General features: G+C 35.4%; 1 protein-coding gene across 2 annotated transcripts; it reads left to right on the top strand.

The window, feature by feature from the left end:
- The first annotated feature begins 4,460 nt into the window (after nt 1-4,460).
- LOC116258082 (cyclin-B1-2-like) lies at nt 4,461-19,368 on the top strand. Of its 2 annotated transcripts, none has more exons than XM_031635184.2 (4): nt 4,461-4,708; nt 4,830-4,930; nt 18,516-18,642; nt 18,914-19,368. In XM_031635184.2, exons 1-4 carry the CDS (start codon nt 4,586-4,588, stop codon nt 19,049-19,051), a joined length of 489 nt encoding a protein of 162 aa, XP_031491044.1. In that variant the 5' UTR covers nt 4,461-4,585; the 3' UTR covers nt 19,052-19,368. The 2 variants fall into 2 exon arrangements, with proteins under 2 accessions (XP_031491044.1, XP_031491045.1); XM_031635185.2 differs by having other exon boundaries at nt 4,476-4,708; nt 18,516-18,613.
- Nucleotides 19,369-20,344: the final 976 nt, after the last annotated feature.

The raw sequence follows: 20,344 nt of genomic DNA, 5'->3' as shown, positions 1-20,344 counted from the left end.
CCCCAAGGCAGCAGCTCTGGCTGTTCCAACTGGTCTTTCGCTTGCTGTCTTGAAGTTCCAAACCACAGCAGCGTTGCTGCCACAAAACTGCCAGTTCTTTTGCTGTCATCGAGCTCCAAACCACAACCCAATGCTGCTTCTAACCTGCTGCTCCCAATTTTGAATCAGTCTTGCTACTCCTAAACCGAATGCAGCCATCTCGGTTTGGCCATCACTTCTCCAAGTATTGACACAGCCCTTCTCGTTTGAGCAAGGTGACCACTCTCTAGCTAGTCTCTACTCCATTTTCTTTGCACGAGATGAATGAATGAGTCAGCACGGGATGAATCTCAATTTTAATTAACATGTGAATGATGTCCAGCGGAGCCACCTATGCATAAATGTACATATTAATGCAATTTATACCTATCAATTTCTGTTCGTTAAGGATCAGACTCACTCAAACATTGAGTGTAGTCCACCTTGCAAGGGGCTAAATCAATCAAAAGGAGCCTACTTGAGCCATTATCCAATATATATATATTTCTGATTTTTTTAGAAATTCCTGCAATTTCCCCAATCTTATTTGCTAAAATCAATGCCTAATCTAATTAGATTAGCAATCCTATGAAAAAGAGATTTTTCTTATGCAAATCACAAAAAGTTATTTCAACCAATAACCAAGATCAGTAACTAAGAGAAGAAATCAGAATTTTTATACCCATTTTTTAGTCAAAACAACTCCAAAACCGGCCATCCTAAAGAGGGATGAGGCTACTCAAATTCCCTGATTCTTTAAGAACCAGACTCTTTTAAAACAAGATACAAAATTCCAATTTTACAAGAGATCGATTTATCTCTCTCAAAACTTCAAAACCATCAAAAGAAATCTTAAAATCCATATTTTAAACAACCAAATCTGTGTTTTCATAAATCTAAAAGAGAATTTGAATTATCTGACCAATCCCTTAGGAACAACTCCTAAGTTCCCAAACACTTGAGCAATACCAATCAAGTTGAATTTAAATCAAAACCTCATCTAATATTTCAGCCAAAATGAGTTGAAATTAAAATTTCAAAATCATCAACAATTCCTGAAAATACTTGACTCAAGTCCATTCAAAGAATCATAAAACTCTAGAATTCATTTCAAAACAAAGATTTTGAAAATTCCAAAACTCAAAAACCATGATTTTCAAAATCAAATCAAGCTCATGGACTTGCACTAGAGTGAATTCTTGATCCAAATATCAAGAATTGATCTAGAAGCTGTCCAACATTATATTTTCTGAAAATTAGCCAATATCATGTCTCCATAAATGAAAGCTATGCATAGAGAAATGAAAAAGTGAAGCATGAATAAATCATATAATTTGCTTTCGCCAAGCATGCACTCACCCACTACACAAACACACAAATTCACTAATCACAGAGACATAAACAAACCAACTCAGAGTTGTTACTGTGACCAAGTCATATTGAAATGAAGATTTGGATCCATAACTTATGTCAAAGCAACAAAACACTCAATCCTATTCCGAACGAATCTTCAAAATTGGAAGTCATCAAATCTTGAATTTTTCAAAAGGAGACTTCATCTCCAATTTCTTAAAAATCTAGTCTTCCAAAATAAGACTTCAAAATTATCATTTTTCCTCTCAATCCTATCAATCCAAAAGAATTTCAAAACCCGGCAATGACATCGTCTATTCAATTTCAAAATTAGTTTATAAATTAAACTGTCAATTTCCAAAATCCTCAATTTCAATTATCAAAAGGATCAAAACCCAATTTTCAATTCCAATTTCAACTATCCAAATTCCAGTTCCAATTTACATTATGGGATTAAACTAATAATACCAACTCAAATCTTCAAAATTGCTAGAATGCAAAAGAATTTCCAATCAACTCCGAATCTCCAACCAAATTTTCCAATAAATTCAAGTTTTTTAACGCCAAATAGAATTCCAATTCCCAATCCAATTTTTACATAATCATATATAAGGAGAATCATCAAATGACCTGTACAACTTAAGAAATGTCAGATCCGGTGGTCCTCGTACCGACAAGTGGATTTCTTTTTGCTAAAATTTTTTAAACCACAACCAATTTCAAAATTTCTGCTGCTTCAAGTGACCTTCCCCATTTCCCATGCGACAAGTGCGACCACATGTTTGATAGTGTTTTCCATTTATTGCTTTTATAAAAATAAATCAAACTACTGCTGAAACATCTTCATGGTTAAGGCATATAAAGATATGCTACAAAAAATTGCAGCTTTGTAAGTAATGGCACATGCCTACAAACCAGGCAAGTGGCTGCCAACAAGTATTAATATCCACTCTTATGTCAAAAAAGGGATATCCTTGAACATTGATGGTCAAATCATATTTTTGGCATATCCATGCTCATCTAATGGCATCATACTATAGAAGTAGGTATTTGCTTAATTTCTTTTATAAGCTTCAGCCAATATACATGTTTTGCATTTTCTTATTGTTTTTGTCATATTTGTACTCATGTGGTTTCTATAATTCATGACTATGGATGGCAGGTTCTCGCGACCACCATATGTTAGACTACTTGTAAGCTTTATATTACCAGCTAATTCACCTATTGCAGCATGCAAAGTTGTTACTTTATAACGTGACATTAACAAATAAGGCATAGTTGGAGGTGCCAACTCATGGTTATGATAACATAAAGTATACAAGACAAGTACATCTTCAATAATGGCTTATGCCTTACTACATCTCTAGTTTTTTTTTTCCAACCTTATTTGTAATAAAGTATAGAAACTTTTTTTTTAATAACAACACCATGTGCATTTTGATTCCAATAAAACTTTCAAATATTAAAGTCATGCTAGAGTATACTAAATATAAAATTTGTGCATGTCGACCACTTTATTGAACTAAATGCATTCTGCTGGAGTACAAATGCTGCTAATTTCTAGTGCATGCACTCATATCACTCTTGTGATGGAAAAACACTATCTTCTTCACATTTCCTATCATTAGGAATAATGGTACCTTTAGATGTGTCATTCATGTTATGTGCAAGTCTCCTTTAGGTGCATTGTTTATGCAATTGTTCTCCTCATATTAAAAATTCCACTAATTGACATAAAGTTTCTTCAGACTATCATATTCTTTATTACTAGTAAAAGATATGCATATCATTCACATGAAGCAATCTATAACACATGTGCATACACAAAACAAACTTATTTGAAGGTATAACTAAATGCTTAAAATGATTTACGAAAGACATATTGACCAACTGAACAACGATGGTTAATAGTGCAAGGCCTACCAACCATATGAAGTTAAAACTGCAGCAACTCGCCAAACCTGCATAAAATAAGGTGCATTCACTTGCATGTGAAGAGAAAAATATATGATGATGATAACTTATCTATGTAATAGAAGTCAACAAAGCAGTTTACCGTATGTTGAGATGTAAAAATCAATAATAATGTAGGGACAATAAAGTGATTTACGTGCACATGACAATAAATTTGCATGTATATAATAAAAGCAATTTAGAGAAATGATTAGACAAATAATACTACAAGGATTTAAGTTATATCAAATAAAATAGTTGGACTATATCTGTTGCTAATGCTTTGGTTACTGACATATTACTTTCTCCTTACCTCAACAACCAACTGAACTTTTCTTTAGGTCTGACATTTCCCATTACATCTCTAATTGTGAAACTAGTGGGGCCACCTTTTGAACATGTAACAATAATGTGACACTGGAAATTGTGCACTGTTGTAAAATAAAAGTGCAACAATATTAGCACCTTGATAATGGCTCTTGTACTTCTATTTTTCATTTATTTTTAAACATGATTTCTTGTGATACTGTTTTTTTTTTCCTTATCTAGGACTCCTTGTCATTCTGCCTGATGAATTAGTGTCCTTTTAGTACCATATCGTTTTCTTCACTCACGCTAACTTTCCAATGCAATTGATTGATTTTTCTACGAAACTGGATCATGAGCTCATTCACTGTACAAGGCAAAATTTGGCAGTGTAAAGTTAGGTATTTCATGTTCACCCCCTAAATCCCATGAGTCACACAACGATTTGGGTAGAAAAGTAGGGATGTACAGTGAGCGAGCTCAGAGCTGAGAGCTGAGCTCGAGCTTGACCAGTTCAAACTCGATTCAACTCACAAATAGCTCAGCTCGAGTTCAGTTCGAGCTTTATGAGGTGAGCTCAAGTTCGAGCTCGATTCATTTAAGCTCCTAATATATATTTTATGCTTAAAATTTTCACATTTTTATTTAAGCCATTTTAAGTTTTTTCAAATCTACTTCCAACTCAAAACTTTACTATCGGTTTGACAAACTCGAGTTATCGAGTTATCCGTGAAGCTTGAACCCAACGCGATTAACTTATGAGTCGGGAATCTGCGAGTTCGAGTCACTCGACTCGTTAAAAGTTACTAGAAACAAGCCAACGCTTGGTAAGCAAGATTTCCTAAAACAACCTTACTAGTGAAGTTTTCTTTCTTGCACCGGAAGCCATTCTGTTGCACCAGCGCGAAGTCTCGCGTCCAATACCTGCCGCTTCGCGCAGAGAGGCAGAGAGAGGATGGAGGGTTCTTCCAGATCGATGGCTCACGACGTTGCAGGCTTCCACGATACTCTGCGCCTTGGCCTTCCAGGCGTCAAGAATGAGCTAGCCGTTGCCCACCCTCTCCAGTCTCTGGATTCGGTACTTTCTCTCTTTCCTCTCACTTTGCTGTCAACGACGGAAGATTGGTCCGTCCCAATCAGATTCCTGTTTTTGGCACGTTTAGGCCTCTGATTCTCTTGGAGGTGTATTTGTTTCTCAGATGACGGGGAAGCAGGCGGAGATGAAGAGGATGCTCCTGGGGAACACCTATGGATCAGCGTTCCATTTGAGAATGGACCTGGATAAGCAAATTCTATCGAGGTAAGCTGATGAAAGTTGTCCCACTTTGCCGAGTTACACAGTGGTAGATCTGTGTTTGTAAATAATTTTAACTTTTCCTCTCTATCGTCTCTATGTTGCTTAACTCTGACCAATAAAAAGTTTCTGGTTTTAGTGCGTCTGATTCTTAACAATGAAACTAGAGTCTTCGCCTCCCATGCGTGCCTTGTCTTGGTAGATATCCGGAAACTAGATGGGTGAGGGATAGTGATTGATAATCCGGACAGAGGGGGTCATTTTTAAGCGGAAAAGAAAAAATGAATGAAGAATTGACCTAGTTGCTGAAAAAGACAACCTAAATAGTCGGGAAACTTTGCTTAGGAAAATGATTTACTCTATGCTCTGAAAAGTCAGTGCAAAAAAGTAGTGCAAGGTTATTCCTTGGTAAGAAATGTGTTTGTTTATCTGAGGAATGAAATTCATATGTCATTATTTATTTAGGTAGTCGTCCAGCTTTTGTTCTATTTCTATTTGGATATTGTACTGATCTTTGACGAGTGCTCCTTCAAATGTAAGTTCTCTAGTCAGAAACTAATGGAACCTTTTTCTTTTTCTTTTCGGTGGATTTATTGAAAATTAGTTTCTGTTTTCTAGTGTTGAGGCTTTTTTTTTTGTATGATATACCTATCGAGTAAGAGCGAGAAACATTGAAGCCGAATCCCAATTTATGAAGAAAAATGACAGATGTTTTAGGACGTTTTCAAGTTCATTTGGATTTAAAGTCAGATTTGAATCGTATTCAGGCATTTATAGAAGTTTGTTCTGTTTTGGAATTGTGTTCAGAATCTTCAGATCATCCATTTAGGTTCTCTTTTTTTTGTCTGCACATAGTATCATAATGAATATTGGGGACAGGCAATGTGTTGATTTAGCTTTTGGTTTTCTGAATTTTCTTTCACTGTGATAAATTAATTAATTTTAACTTATTGTTGGCATAGTTGAACATGAAATTAGTCAAGATCCTGATTGGGCCCTTACAACCAAGTAATGTTAAAATAAGACCTTTCTTTGGTGAGTTAAGAACTTAGGATTGATCTTATTGTGTTGAGGAGATCAGTTGTAGAATTGGTTAATGAAACTCCATCACATCAGTGCGGTAGGATTCAAAACACCAAGGATGATAATGCTTTGCTATTGGGTGAGATTGATCCATGAGTAAATATGCCTTTGGCTAGCAATTGGCGCGTGTATGAGGCATTATCATGTGGTGACATGATTCACCACATACTCATCATATGCTAGTCAAGTAAGTGTCTGGCAGTGGTCTTGTTGGGATCTTGCTGCATTCCAAAGGCTTGCTGCCGGCAAGGGCAAGCTGGTTAAAGTTTAAACCCTCTTGTTAGATGGTGTCAAATTGCTTGTTTGTGCCTTCCAAGGCTAGAATGTATTTAAAGAACTGGTTGATATCGTGCAAGCAAGATAAAAAAAATAATTAGAAGAATAAAAAGGGCATTTTTACATGTTAGATGGTGTACTTGGTTCAAAATTAATATTTGATTCTTGTTCAAACTTATATTAACGTTACTTCTTGTTTAAATCCTTACAAGCTATTGAATCTATTTTTGATCCATTTAAGTCTTACTGTAGCTTCCTTATTGTTTTTTTCTTGTATGTATATTAACAAGAAACTAATAATTGAAGTGTTATAATTTGTACCTTTGGTTTCATTCAGTTTTGAATACATTAAGTCATTAATTAAAAATGTGGATATAAGTAGCTTTTTTGGCAATTGTTAGGTAAGTTCTTCCTTTTTTTGTCAGGTGAGGCTTTTCTACGTCGTATGTTGATAAGCTTTTAGCTTTGGGTTCTTTAGAAAAAAATTGGAAAGCATTGTAAACAACCTAAATACAGGTACAAACCTATATTTTGAGTCTTTTTTAGTAAGCATAAAACTCAGTCCAACAGGAAATCAATATAGATATAAATCTATATTTCTCTCACAACACAAACACTCACAAGAGTGAAGAATCTGTGTACTAAACCACCAAAGAAAATGTATCCAATAAATCTCAAATTGCTCCAAAGAAGCGTTACATAGAATGGGACCAGGTGGTTCCTTAAATAGACAAAATGAATGAGCTGTTAGAGACCCAACGGCTAGAAATTATAGTAGTTGGGGTCTCTAACAGCTCTTTCACTAGAGCAAAAAAAGATGGAAAAAACAGAGAAATTCAGAAAAAATACAGGAAAATTACGGAAAAATATGAGAAGAAAATATAAATGAAATACGATAATTTGTAATCCACCACTCAAACTTACGGTGAAACCACCAAAAGTTTGCTAAGAAAAGATAACTAGGAGCACTAAGCCTTTTAGTGAAGAAATGTGCCAGCTGGAATTTTGATGTTTCATACGGTAGGTCAATGGTATTAAGAATTTTTCTCTTAAACAGTGATAATCCATTTCAATGTGTTTAATCCTCTTGTGAAAAGTATGACTACTGGCGATATAGATGGACAATTTAGATGATTTTTCATGGTCGACTCTCAAATCCTTGAGTAAACTCCTCAACCAAACAATGTCCATAGTAGTTGAAGTCATAACTCGATATTCTGCTTTGATAGATGACAAATAAACCTTCTATTGCTTCTTGCACTTCCATGATATTAATGTACTCAAAAGTACACAAACTGGTAGCCTTCAGTTACCAAAATAGGCAAAAAGATTAACACGACTCACGCACTCATTGACCACTACATTAAGGTTAACCTTCAGCCAAGTTCTCATTACTTCTCATCTTGGTGTCAGGGTTTGGTTACAAGGGTGGAGTCCAGATCCAACCCATTTACCCTATTTATTCTTTCCCTACTAACTCTAAGTTAGGCGTAATTACATTTTCCCTGAGAACGCCCAACACAAACTAGTAGCAGAATGCTGATTGTTGGGATCACCTCCCTAATCAGCATTACTATAGGCAATTATCTCTAAAGATGGAGAGGAAAATAGAAATAGGCATTTGTTAAGGGTGTGCTTCATATATCATATGATCCTTGATATGGCTTCTATATGCACTGAGGTGGGGGCATGCTGAAATTAACTTACCACATGAACCGTATGTATAATGTTTGGTCGAGTGATAGTTAAATAAGACAGGGCATCGATGATCTGATGATATGGGATTTGATTTTCTAGAGGTTTACAATCATTAATCTTCATCTTGACACCAAGAGCTTCATGTGTCTCAACAATTTTGTCATCAATTATCCCTGACCTAGTAACATTGTTAGCTGCAAACTTGATTTGGGACTATAAATAGCCTCTTTGTGAATATCCAACTTCTATGCCAAGAAAGTACATTAAAAAAGCTAAATCAGCATTTCAAATTCATTCTTTAAGAGTTTTAATTTGCTTTACTCCATTCCTATCCGTTCGTGTGATAATCATGCCATCAGCATAAAGAAGGAGAATTGTAACGCCATCGGTAGAATATACAAAAAAAGGCAGTATTAGAGTAGTAAGACTTAAATTTATCTTTTACCATGATATTGCTGTAGTGATCATACTATGCTTTTGGAGCTTTCTTTAAGTCCATAAGGAGCCTTCATTAATCGAAGAACTTTTCCATCTGGAATATCATAATTTGGTGGAGGAGACATAAATACTTCGTCATTCAACTCACCATTTTGAAGACATTTGTCACATCCATTTGATATGGGTCATCCCTTAATAGAAGCTACGGCAACAAGGGTTCTCACAGAGGTCATTTGAGCAATTGGGGTAAAGGTATCATCATAATCTATTCCGTACTCTTAAAAGTAGCCTTCAGCAACTGACATTGCTTTAAATATTTCAAATGATTCATCATTTTTAGTTTAAAAGACTTTAAATACTCATCTACATCCTATGTTTTTTTTTTTTATCTTGTGGTAAAGACTGGATTTTCCAGGTTTTACATTTTTATAAGGCCACTAATTTTAATCTCATGGCTCCTCTTCATCAAGGAACTTGAACAGCTTCATAATAGTTAGATGGTTCAGTATAGGAATGGATTGCTGCAAGGCAATTTTTATATCTGGGTGAAAAGGATTCATATGACCCAAGTCTTTGAGGGGGCTTAGTAGTTTTGGTAGATCTTCTAATGTGTGACTCAGAATCATTGTTTTCTCTATTGTCATTTCTAAATGGTTCTCTCTATGATAGGTAATCAATTCCTAGACAGCCTAACATTGTTTGGATTATTTCAAAAAGTTTGAGGTCAAAAACATTATTAAAATCATCAAAGCCAATTTGAACATCTTCATTACCTTCATCATTCCATGGTAATAAGTCATTCAAAAAAGAGAATTGTAGATCATGTTTGGACTTTACCTTCTCAAATCCTTTTTCGTTTTCCACGAAGGACACATTCCTAGAAACATAAAGCTCATTTTTATAACATTTGTATCCTTTTTGACATTCACAATATGCAATAAATGCATTAATGGCTTCAGAGGAAACTTTATCATTTTTATCATCTAATATATAGCATTTACAGTCAAACGCTTTGAGTCAATCATAATTGGGTTCAATGTCATATAATTTTTGAAATGGAGACAAGTTATCTACTATCTTTGAAGGCATTTGGTTGATTAGATGAACTGAAATAGAGCAGCGTTAGCCCAAAAAAGATTTGGGAACACCTTTTGAAATCAAAAGCGTTCGAGTAGTTTCAATGATGTGGCAGTGTTTTCTTTTAGGGATTCCATTTTGTTCAGGAGTTTTTGAATATGTTTTTTGGTGTACTATTCCTTTCTTCCAAGTAAGTCATAAACAAGGTAGAAAAACTTTTCACCTTTCCCTCACGGTACTACTTCGCATTCAAGAATTTGATCTCAAGATTTAGATATTCATTTTGAATTATTTTTTAACAAGTTGATAAAAAAGTTGAAACATGAGAAAACTTCAGGTTTGTGTTTCAAAAATAAATCCAATCATATTTAGTAAAGTCATCAATGAATATAGCATAATATGAATACCCTCCTTTAAATAGAACTGTAGCAGGTCCCCATACATCCGAATGAACCAATTCAAATACAAGTTTGTACACCATTTCTTCCAGATAAGTCCTAAACAGGCAAGAAAAGTATTCAAGAATTTGATCTAAAGATTTTGGTGTTCACTTTGAACTAATTTTTAACAAGTTGACGAAACTTTTTGAAACATGAGAAAACATCAGATTTGTGTTTTAAAAAATAGTTCCAAACATATTTGGTAAAGTCAGCAATGAATATGACCTAATATGAATACCCTCCTTTTAGATATAGCTGTATCGGGTCCCCCTACATCCGAATGAACCAATTCAAATTTAGATTTACTTGTAAAAATTCTATTTGCAAAAGGTGGAGACTTCATTTTTTCCAAAACACACTTATCACATGAAAATTTTTTATTACAAGATTTCCTTAAAGAAGGAATACATGTGATTTTCTTATACTAGTTATGACCTAACTTTTGATGCAAGATAGACATATCCTCTTTCATGGCAACATTACAATAAAACTTAGACACATTGACACAGCGGTTAGAGTTCCTCACTCTAATCCCTGCAGGGAAAGCACCAGAAAGCAAGAACATAAGGGAAAACACGGGAAAAAGAAGGGATGTTATAAGGGGAATTAGGGTTTTCTCTTCAACAATTAGCCCTAAACAATACAAAGGAGGCCTTTTTAAGAGGCTTGGCCCTTAGATCTGAATTAGATGTCAGGCCCAAAAATAAAAAGATCCAAACCCACAATAACATAAATAACCAAATAAACCAAATCCAAATCCTAAATGGATCCGATTCTGGGATCTGATCTAACTCTAAACTACTCCGTGTCAGGAATGAATGGTGTCTATCTTCGTTTAAAACTTTAAATACCTTAGTTGAACCATTTTTTCCTTTTTTGGTTTGTTTTTCTTGATTTGTTCACACCAGTCCAGATCGGCTCCAATTAAGATAACACCATTAACAGAACGTCAGAAATGTAGCAATAGCATATGGGAACATGTTACAAGAATTAGCTAGAAGTCTCAATAGTTTCGGAAAGCAAGCCATCTTCTTCCTGGAATGTCCATAGGGCAACAGAGTAATATGACTCATACAGTTATATCCATGCAAAGTGTATGGGCTGTAAATGTTCTAATTATTTTGGGTTCTGAACAATCTGGTTATGAGGTTGCTAAAAGCTGAAAAAAAAGCAAAAAATACTCTAGAATCTGTTTTATTCTATCCTTTCTTCAATAGTAGCTGTTTCTCTACAGTTTGGTTTTAAGAACCTGCCTGCCTACTAAGTTATATAGGTTGTTAAAAATCGATGAAAAACTGGTCTAAGGGTATCTAATATTTTCTGTCTACATATTTTTTATCAAGGTTTTAAAACCCAGTGACTTGGGACTCGACTCGGCTGGTCTAGACTCGTGACTTGGTGTTCTACTTGGTGAGTCAGACCGGGTTATGTTAACATTTTTTTTTTAAAGAATCAACAATGTATAACTTGTTTTTAGATGTAAAAAATTGTAACATGACTTAAGTTTTTCTTATATGATTCAAAAACAAGTCCAATTAATGTCAAATGAAGTTATAGAAACAAAAATATGCATTCAGATGAAAAATTAAAAAAATGGAGAGATAGCAGGATAGTAGAACCATATCAACTAAAAAATGATGAGAATTAGATGAAATAAAAGAGAAACAGAATATGCATTCAGTTGGAACTTGAAAAGAATGAGAACTATGGACAAAGAGAGAGTCTGAGCAGCCGAAGGGAAGGAGAGAGAGTTAAAGAGAAAGGGGCAGGAGCAGGCGAGGCGACAAGGGAGAGAGCAGAAAGAAAACATAGAGAGAGCGTAACAGGTTTGGAAACACTTTCAGTCTTTCATAAGACTATGAACCGACAGAAGGAGAGAAGAATGGGGAGGGTAAAAAGTGTTAGAATATTAGATTGTATGCATTCTAAATGTATCTATATATATATATATATTTATATATATATATTACATATATTAGTTATCTAATATATGTCTTATATGTATACATATATATATATTTTATATATATTTGGATACTAGGATACTTATGTAATTTTTCCCTTTTTTATGTATTTTTATTTTCCCCTTTTCCCCCCTTTTCTTTATCCTTATTCCCTAAAGGGGACTAGTCCCAACGGCTAGAATTCTAGCCGTTGGAACTAGTCCCAACGGTTGGCTCTCCTCTTTCTTTTGTTCTCTCCTCTATATATAGTGTAGGCTCCCCTCTCTTTAACCTATGGCTTGTTAAGCCACTTCTTGTATTATTGTTGAAGATAAATACATGTTTTCTTTATCCTCTTGTTAGAGGACTCTTGTGTTTTGCCTTGTTGAGTTAGTGGGAGATTCAACAGTGATATTCTTGAAGTATTTGCCTAAGTTTTGGGCCTGATTTACATGGTATCAGAGCCACGTTTTGGCTATTCATCTTGCTGTCCTTCAGCTTAAAGTTTCAGCTCTTACTCCTTCTTTGGAGCCGTGAAGCACTCTAAGTACTCGACGTTATTGCTGGCTGATTCTTGACACAAGAAGGTGCTGTTTTGCTAGTCTCTATTGGTGGAAAAAGATTGTGACTGATTTCTTCATTTTTTCATCATCTGAAACATACAAGTTTTACACAAGAAGAAGGGAGACTGGTTTTTCTTATTGCCGTGGACTTCTTTTTGTGCGACAGCCAGCTTCGTCATAACTTGTAAGTGGATCTATCTTGTTGATTGTGATCATGGATAACAAAGTCTCGTCTCTTCCATTTCCCAAACTCTCATCAACAAACTATATACAATGGGCTAGAACTATGGAACATTTTATTCGTAGTAAAAGCCTTTGGGGACTAGTTGATGGGACAAAACTTGAACCACAACTAGTCCTTACTAAAGTTGTTGATGGAAGAGCTATGGAATTGGACGGAACCGAAAAAGAAAAAGTAATGACTGAATACAACAAGAAATGGGAAGAATGGAGTGTTGGTCATCACAAAATTATTACTTGGATCTTGACTTGTGTTGACAATGCTACTAGCGGGCAAATTTCCAAGTTAAATTCTGCCCTAGAAGCTTGGGAATATCTAAAGAAAACTCATACCATGAGAGACGTTGCTTATATGCATCATGTTCAACTCAAAATTCACAATCTTCAACAAGGAGATAGATCCATTAAAGATTATGTGGCTGAAATGGATCAATTGTATGATGAATTAAGTATTTTTGAACCACATTGGACACAAGATCTTATTCTTAGAGAAAAGCAAATACAACGTGACAAGTTTTACAAGTTTATCATAGGTCTTAGACCTGAATTTGATGTTGTTAAAACTGCCTTACTTCATCGTTCTAAAACACCATCTATGAATGAGGCTATTGCGGAGCTCCAAATGGAGGAAAATCGTCTTTGTCTTGATAAAGAGAAAGTCAACAATGTGCTTGCCACATCTAGGCCGGGAGCCCATTTGAGACCTTATAGACCTCCTCACTTCAATCGTACATATGAAGGAGTAAGAAGAAAAGTTATTTGCTATCATTGCCAAGAAGAAGGACATACCAAACCAAGATGTCCAAAACTTAGAATTTTTGACAAAAGAAGCAATGTTGCAGCTCCAATTCAAGAAGAAAGAAAAGAAGCAAGCTCATTCCAACTTGATCAACTTATAAGTGCTCTTCAACCTTTTCTAAAGGGAGGAGACACACCTTCAACTTTGGGAGCTACCGTAGCATCTACTTCTACAAGTAAGTATTCTTGGATTATTGATTCGGGTGCATCTTTTCATATGACTCCTTGTGGATCCCTTCTCACCGAATGCACTAAAAATGATTCTTATTCCTTTGTGAAAACAGCGGATGGTACTTCTCTTGAAATTGATTTTATTGGAAACCTTGACCTAGCTTTTGGATCCAAAACTTTAAAAGTACCTCAAGTAAGACACATTCTTAAATTAAGCTTAAATTTATTATCAGTTTCTCAAATAGCCGACCTAGGTTTGATATAATCTTCTCACAATCCAAATGTTTGATACAGGACCGAGTATCCAAGAAGACGATTGGAGAAAGTTTTAGAACAAAAGATCTCTACTACATAGACTTTTTGGACCTCTCAAGACCATCTTGCAATATCTCCAAAGAATGTGACATTCAAACTTGGCATCAAAGACTTGGACATTCCAATATAGAAAAAATGTCTCATCTTCCCTTCATGGAGAATTTTTGTCAAAAGAACTTTCATTGTAATGATTCTATTAAGGCTAAAATGAAAGCCTTACCTTTTGATAATAGAAATTTTATTGCCCAAAAATCTTTTGATTTAGTGCATTCGGATGTGTGGGGACCCGCTCCCATTATGTCAAAAGGAGGATTGTTGTACTATGTGATCTTTATTGATGATTTTTCTAGGCATACTTGGGTTTACTTTCTCAAACACAAATCGAAGGTTTTCACAAACTTTAAGAATTTCTACAACATGATCTATACCAAATTTGGCACAAATATCAAAGTCTTTAGAAGTGATTCAGGAGGAGAATTTATGTCAAATGAATTTCAACAATTTCTAAAAGAAAAAGGAGTTGTTCATCAAAGATCTTGTCCTAACACTCCATAACAAAACGGAGTGGCCGAGCGTAAACATAGACACATTATTGAAACTGCTAGAGCCCTTCTTTTATCTAAAAATGTTCCCAAAAACTTTTGGGCTGAGGCTGTTTTGACTTCAACCTATTTAATTAATAGAATGCCTACCAAACTTTTGAAACATATTTCTCCTTTTGAAAAACTCCACCATGTTAAACCTAATTACAATAGACTTAAAGTCTTTGGTTGCAAATGTTTTGTGTTAAGTGATAAAGACGATAAGCTTTCTTCCAAAGCTACTTGTTGTGTTTTTATTGGGTATTCCGAAACTCAAAAGGGTTATAGATGTTATGATATGGAAAGAGATAAAGTTTATGTTTCTAGAAACGTGATCTTTTTAGAAAATGAAGATAATGAAGATGGTTTCAAAGATGAACCCAAGAAACTAGAAGATTATACTTTTCTTTGGACTAATGATATTGATGATGATGATGATATTGATGATGATGAACCCGATAAAGTTGTAGAAGTGTCAATTGAAGAGGTCAACAATGATAATTCTACTAATATTGAGATCTTAGTTTATAGAAGAAGAGATCCCCAAAATCAAGAAACTAATCAATCTCTTCCTAGGAGATCCCAAAGGCACACTAGACCTCCTCAAAAATTTATCTCTTATGAGTAGTCTTTTTCCCCAAAATTTCGAGCTTGTATTATGGCTCATCACTCTTTTTATGAGCCATCTTCTTACCTTGAAGCTAAGGAAGATCCCAATTGGATTAAAGCCATGGATCTTGAACTTAAAGCTCTTGAAAGCAATGAGACTTGGGATATTGTGTCTCTACCAATGGGGAAAAAGACTATTGGTTGTAGATGGATCTATAAAATCAAAACTAGAAGTGATGGAACTTTAGAAAGATATAAGGCCAGACTTGTTGCCAAGGGATATGCTCAAGAATATGGGATTGATTATGAAGAAACCTTTGCTCCTGTTGCTCGCATGACTTTTGTTAGAACTCTTATTGCCATTGCTTCTGTTAAACATTGGACTATTTTTCAAATGGATGTTAAAAATGCTTTCCTAAATGGTCACCTACAGGAAGAAGTTTTCATGAGTGCTCCTACTGGTTTTGATCTACCTCAAAACAAAGTTTTACGACTTAAGAAAGCCCTTTATGGTTTGAAACAAGCTCCCAAGGCCTGGTTTGACAAGTTTAGTAGTGTCATGTTTAATCAAGGTTTTCAATCTTGCTACTCTGATACTGCCATGTTTGTAAAAACCACCTCCGTAGGTGTAATTGTTTTATTATTGTATGTTGATGATATGGTTATTACTGGGAGTGATGATGAAGGGATTATAGAGGTAAAACATTTTCTTAACAAATGCTTTCAAATGACTGATTTGGGAAGACTAACTTATTTTCTTGGAATTGAAGTTGCTTATAGCAAACAGGGTTACGTTCTTTCTCAAATGAAGTTTGCCAGTGAATTAGTTGACAGAACAGGTATCTCAGATGACAAAGTTGTGGATACTCCAGAAGCACTGGGAGTAAAAATGAAAATTGATGATGGAGAGATATTGGAGAATCCCACTCCTTTTCGGCAAATAGTTGGCGCTCTCTCTTATCTCTCCATCACCAGACCTAACATTGCTCATGCCGTACATGTGATAAGCCAATTTCAACAAAGACCCACCTCAGTGCACATGAGAGCGGCAATGCGGATTGTCCGTTATGTGAAAAATACTATCAACAAAGGACTATTTCTGTCTTCCTCTTCTACATTAGAGTTAGTTGCTTATACAGATGCTGATTGGGGTGGAGATCCCAATAATAGGCACTCCACCACTGGTTTTTGTGTATTTTTAGGTGATTCCTTAATTTCCTGGCGATGCAAGAAACAACATAAGGTGTCACTATCATCAACAGAAGCTGAGTATCGTGCGATGGCAACTACAACAATGGAGATAGTGTGGCTGAAGAGCTTGCTGAAAGATATGGAAATTCATATCAAGGATCCGGTCAAGCTTTGTTGTGACAACAAAAGTGCAATTTATATTGCTAGCAATCACACATTTCACGAAAGAACGAAGCATATAGAGATAGACTGTCATTATGTTCGTGAAGAATTCCTTTAAAAGAACATTGATCTCTCCTATGTCTCTTCTGAATATCAACTAGGCGACTTCTTCACAAAGGCTCTTGCCGCTGCCAGATTTAATTTTCTCCTTAGCAAACTTTCGGTTATCACACCATAAGTTTGAGGGGGGGTGTTAGAATATTAGATTGTATGCATTCTAAATGTATCTATATATATATATATTTATATATATATATTACATATATTAGTTATCTAATATATGTCTTATATGTATACATATATATATATTTTATATATATTTGGATACTAGGATACTTATGTAATTTTTCCCTTTTTTATGTATTTTTATTTTCCCCTTTTCCCCCCTTTTCTTTATCCTTATTCCCTAAAGGGGACTAGTCCCAACGGCTAGAATTCTAGCCGTTGGAACTAGTCCCAACGGTTGGCTCTCCTCTTTCTTTTGTTCTCTCCTTTATATATAGTGTAGGCTCCCCTCTCTTTAACCCATGGCTTGTTAAGCCACTTCTTGTATTATTGTTGAAGATAAATACATGTTTTCTTTATTTTCTTGTTAGAGGACTCTTGTGTATTGCCTTGTTGAGTTAGTGGGAGATTCAAGAGTGATATTCTTGAAGTATTTGCCTAAGTTTTGGGCCTGATTTACAAAAAGATACTGGAAAGTGAGAAAAATGCAAGTCCCTGAAAAATTAAAAGGGTTAAGTTAATCATTCCAAATCATTCGGAAACATAAGGTTGGAAAATAAAACAAAAAAAAAATGCAAGAATAACATATCTGAGAAGCCGATTTTTCTATTGACATAGGTGTGTTGTCAGAATCTCCATTCCAGCTAGAAATATGGCCGGTAACAGTAGATGAGTGTTTAATGTCTTTCTCCCTCATCTTTTGCCGTCGAGAAGAAGAGAACTCAAACAAGGGTTTAGGTTTTCATCCTTTTTACAACATGCTTTTATTACACACAAACCCCCTGCACATTTTAGCTTTTCTGTATTACACTGCATACAAAAGCTCAACAGAACTTGGGCAAGTCTTCCTTGACTCAGTTGACTTGGCTGAGTCAACCGAGTCCAAGGCGAGTTCTACCAAGTCTTACCGAGTTTCTGGTTAAACCAAGTCACTCTACTGGGTTGACCGGTAAGAGGGTGAGCTGAGCCGAGTCAATGAGTTGACTCGGTGAGTTTTTAAACACTGGTTTGACTAGTAGCTGTTCTCTTTAGGTATTTGGTGACCAAGGGAAGATCCAAAGTTGTCTTTCCTTTGCTTCCAATTTGTGCTCTCCAACATTATCACCAATCAGGATTAATAGAATTTATAAAGTACATAAAGATTTTTCTTATATAAATTGGATAGTCTGTGGCTCCACTTTCTTGTTGCTCAAAAATTGTGGATTTGAAGTAATAATGAAGGTGTTACCAGGCTTACTTTTCTCGCCAGTAGGCATTATTATGTTTCAATTGTATTTTATTTGCTTTAAGTAAATTAGATTTTGTGTTGTGTTATCCATTGCTGGATTTAGAGTAGTACCAACCTAGTAGCATGTGGGGCTATTCATAAGGATGCAGAGTACCTATTAGAACAAGAAAATAATAATTGGCTGACGGTTATCTGTACCTCAGATTCAGTAGGAAGTGCGCAGGATTAAAATGTCTTTTACAGGTGCTATAAGTTCCATAGTTTGATTAGTTTAATGTGGTATAATGTTATCTCACATGCATGTTTTTTATTAATTTCAACTTTCTTAAGACATTCTATCTTTCAAATCTTTTTGGTTGTTGTACTGTAACGACAGGATTTCTTGCTTGGTTTGGCTTGGTTTTGATAAATGATTCATCATCTGATGGTTTCTCATGTGTTCACCAAGTAAATTCTCAATTTTCTTGATGCAAAAATGTTTTTTCTCTTGCAGATTCCAGAGGCCTTCAGGTGTCCTGCCATCTTCCATGGTGGGTTTGGAAGCACTTACTGGCAGCCTGGAAGATTTTGGCTTTGAAGATTACCTGAATGGTAAACATATACCTGCTTCAAAAGCCAAGGTCTTAATTTTTTATTTATGCACAATTTAGGTTGGCCTGCCTATGCTCGTATAATGACCCTGAAGTGAGTCCAGTCCTAGTCCTCCCTGCGGCCAACCTCCTCCACCCCCCGTCTTCCTTCTTCAAGAAGTAGGGTTTGGATCCAAAAGTGGTAGCATTAGTATAATTTTTGTGTTGAATGTGATGTTAGTGCATAGGTTAACAGAGTTTAGGGACGCTTACATCTGTTGCATCTTATTGATTCTGTTTATATTGGTCTTTTTTGGTACAGATCCACTTGAATCAGAAACTTTCCGGCCAGTGGACATGCATCATGGAATGGAAGTCCGGCTTGGTTTATCGAAGGGGCCAGCTTACTCTAGTTTTATCTGAAGAGGTTCATTTAATTTATGCCTTCTGCATCAGCTGATCTCCATCTATGTGATGTTCTATACTGCTAAAGGATTGGGAAACATCTGCCTACGTCAGTTCTTGCAACTTACATCCCCTGTTAGATATGGTGATTGTGTTTCATTTACTCGGTCGAAGCGTGAATGCTATACTTGTCAAAGTTCTAGTGGGGGACTAAAGTTTATCGAATGGTTATTGCTGAGTTTGAACCCCGGTTGTAGTTTAGTGGCTATTGGGCTTGGTCGGTGTAATTGCACCAACATTTTGCTGGTAAACATTGTAAAGACAAAATTTGGAGTTTCTTTCAAAATTATAGTCATACAAATTCAAGGTGCAGCAAGTTGGCTTTGACTGAGTCAATTGAGAATCCAAATTCCACGTGTGCCACTTTCCATGTAGCCCAAGCCGATAGGCTCCAGCAGAATTATGCAAAGGGCTATGCCACCCATTACTAATGTGGGAACCGTCCCCATCACAAGCACCTACAATGTCGTGGTTGCACTGATTTACACTTTCTTTTCTGCAGTGCATATTGAAGTCTTGCTTTTTCTTTTCTTTTTTCAAATTCACCTTTTTCTAGTCAAAGAAGCTAAGTGAGGACAACGCTTGGATTTGAATTCGAGGTCTCACATCTAATAGTGTCTTTTTGTTTAATGAATAGCTGTTGCAGGGTCAGCCTATTGATAAGGTCAGATAGGTCATTTTAAGTAAATTATTTTATTCTGTTCATTACCTTAACTAATTTTGCTAAAAGAAGTTTGTAATATTAGAACAGAGATATTACCTTTAGGATAAGTCCATTAAAAAAAAAAAAAAACATGTTCTTGTACTAACCTACTTTTGATAGCATACCCATTGTGATGGTGATAGTAGAAGAAAACACGGCAATCCGGTGATATGGTGATTAATTGAACAGATCTCTTAACGATTAATTCTTATGAACTTTAGTTGGTGATGAGTACCATTTTCCTTTCCTAAAAATAAGAACTGTTTCCAACTTTGGAGTACATCTAGTTTTTCCTTGCTTAATTCTTTAAATCTGATAAAATAAAATTATCTAATTCAGATATTAATGGAAAAGCTTCGGAATTTGGAAGGTAAAAACGCATGGATGTTGTTGAACATAATTGACGAGACTAAAACTTCAACAGGAACATGGTTGAAAGTGAGGATGTCTTTTCCGTCATTTGTTTCATCGATAGATTCTAGGAGTTGGAAAGAAATCTCTTTTCTTATGAAATTTAGTTGGTGACAATTACCATTTTCCTTTCCTGAAAACAAGAACTGTTTCCAACTTTAGAGTACCCTAGTT

This window comes from Nymphaea colorata, chromosome 7 (genome assembly GCF_008831285.2).
Source record: "Nymphaea colorata isolate Beijing-Zhang1983 chromosome 7, ASM883128v2, whole genome shotgun sequence".
Lineage (NCBI taxonomy): Eukaryota > Viridiplantae > Streptophyta > Magnoliopsida > Nymphaeales > Nymphaeaceae > Nymphaea > Nymphaea colorata.
This window is presented reverse-complemented; position numbering and strand designations above follow the sequence as displayed.

What these genes read in the sequence shown, in the direction of transcription:
- LOC116258082 (XM_031635184.2), top strand. Translation starts at nt 4,586, where the DNA reads ATGGAGGGTTCTTCCAGATCGATGGCTCACGACGTTGCAGGCTTCCAC. An exon ending in CTCTCCAGTCTCTGGATTCG is followed by an intron (nt 4,709 to 4,829) that starts GTACTTTCTCTC and finishes TTTGTTTCTCAG; the next exon opens with ATGACGGGGAAGCAGGCGGA. An exon ending in TACCTGCTTCAAAAGCCAAG is followed by an intron (nt 18,643 to 18,913) that starts GTCTTAATTTTT and finishes TTTTTGGTACAG; the next exon opens with ATCCACTTGAATCAGAAACT.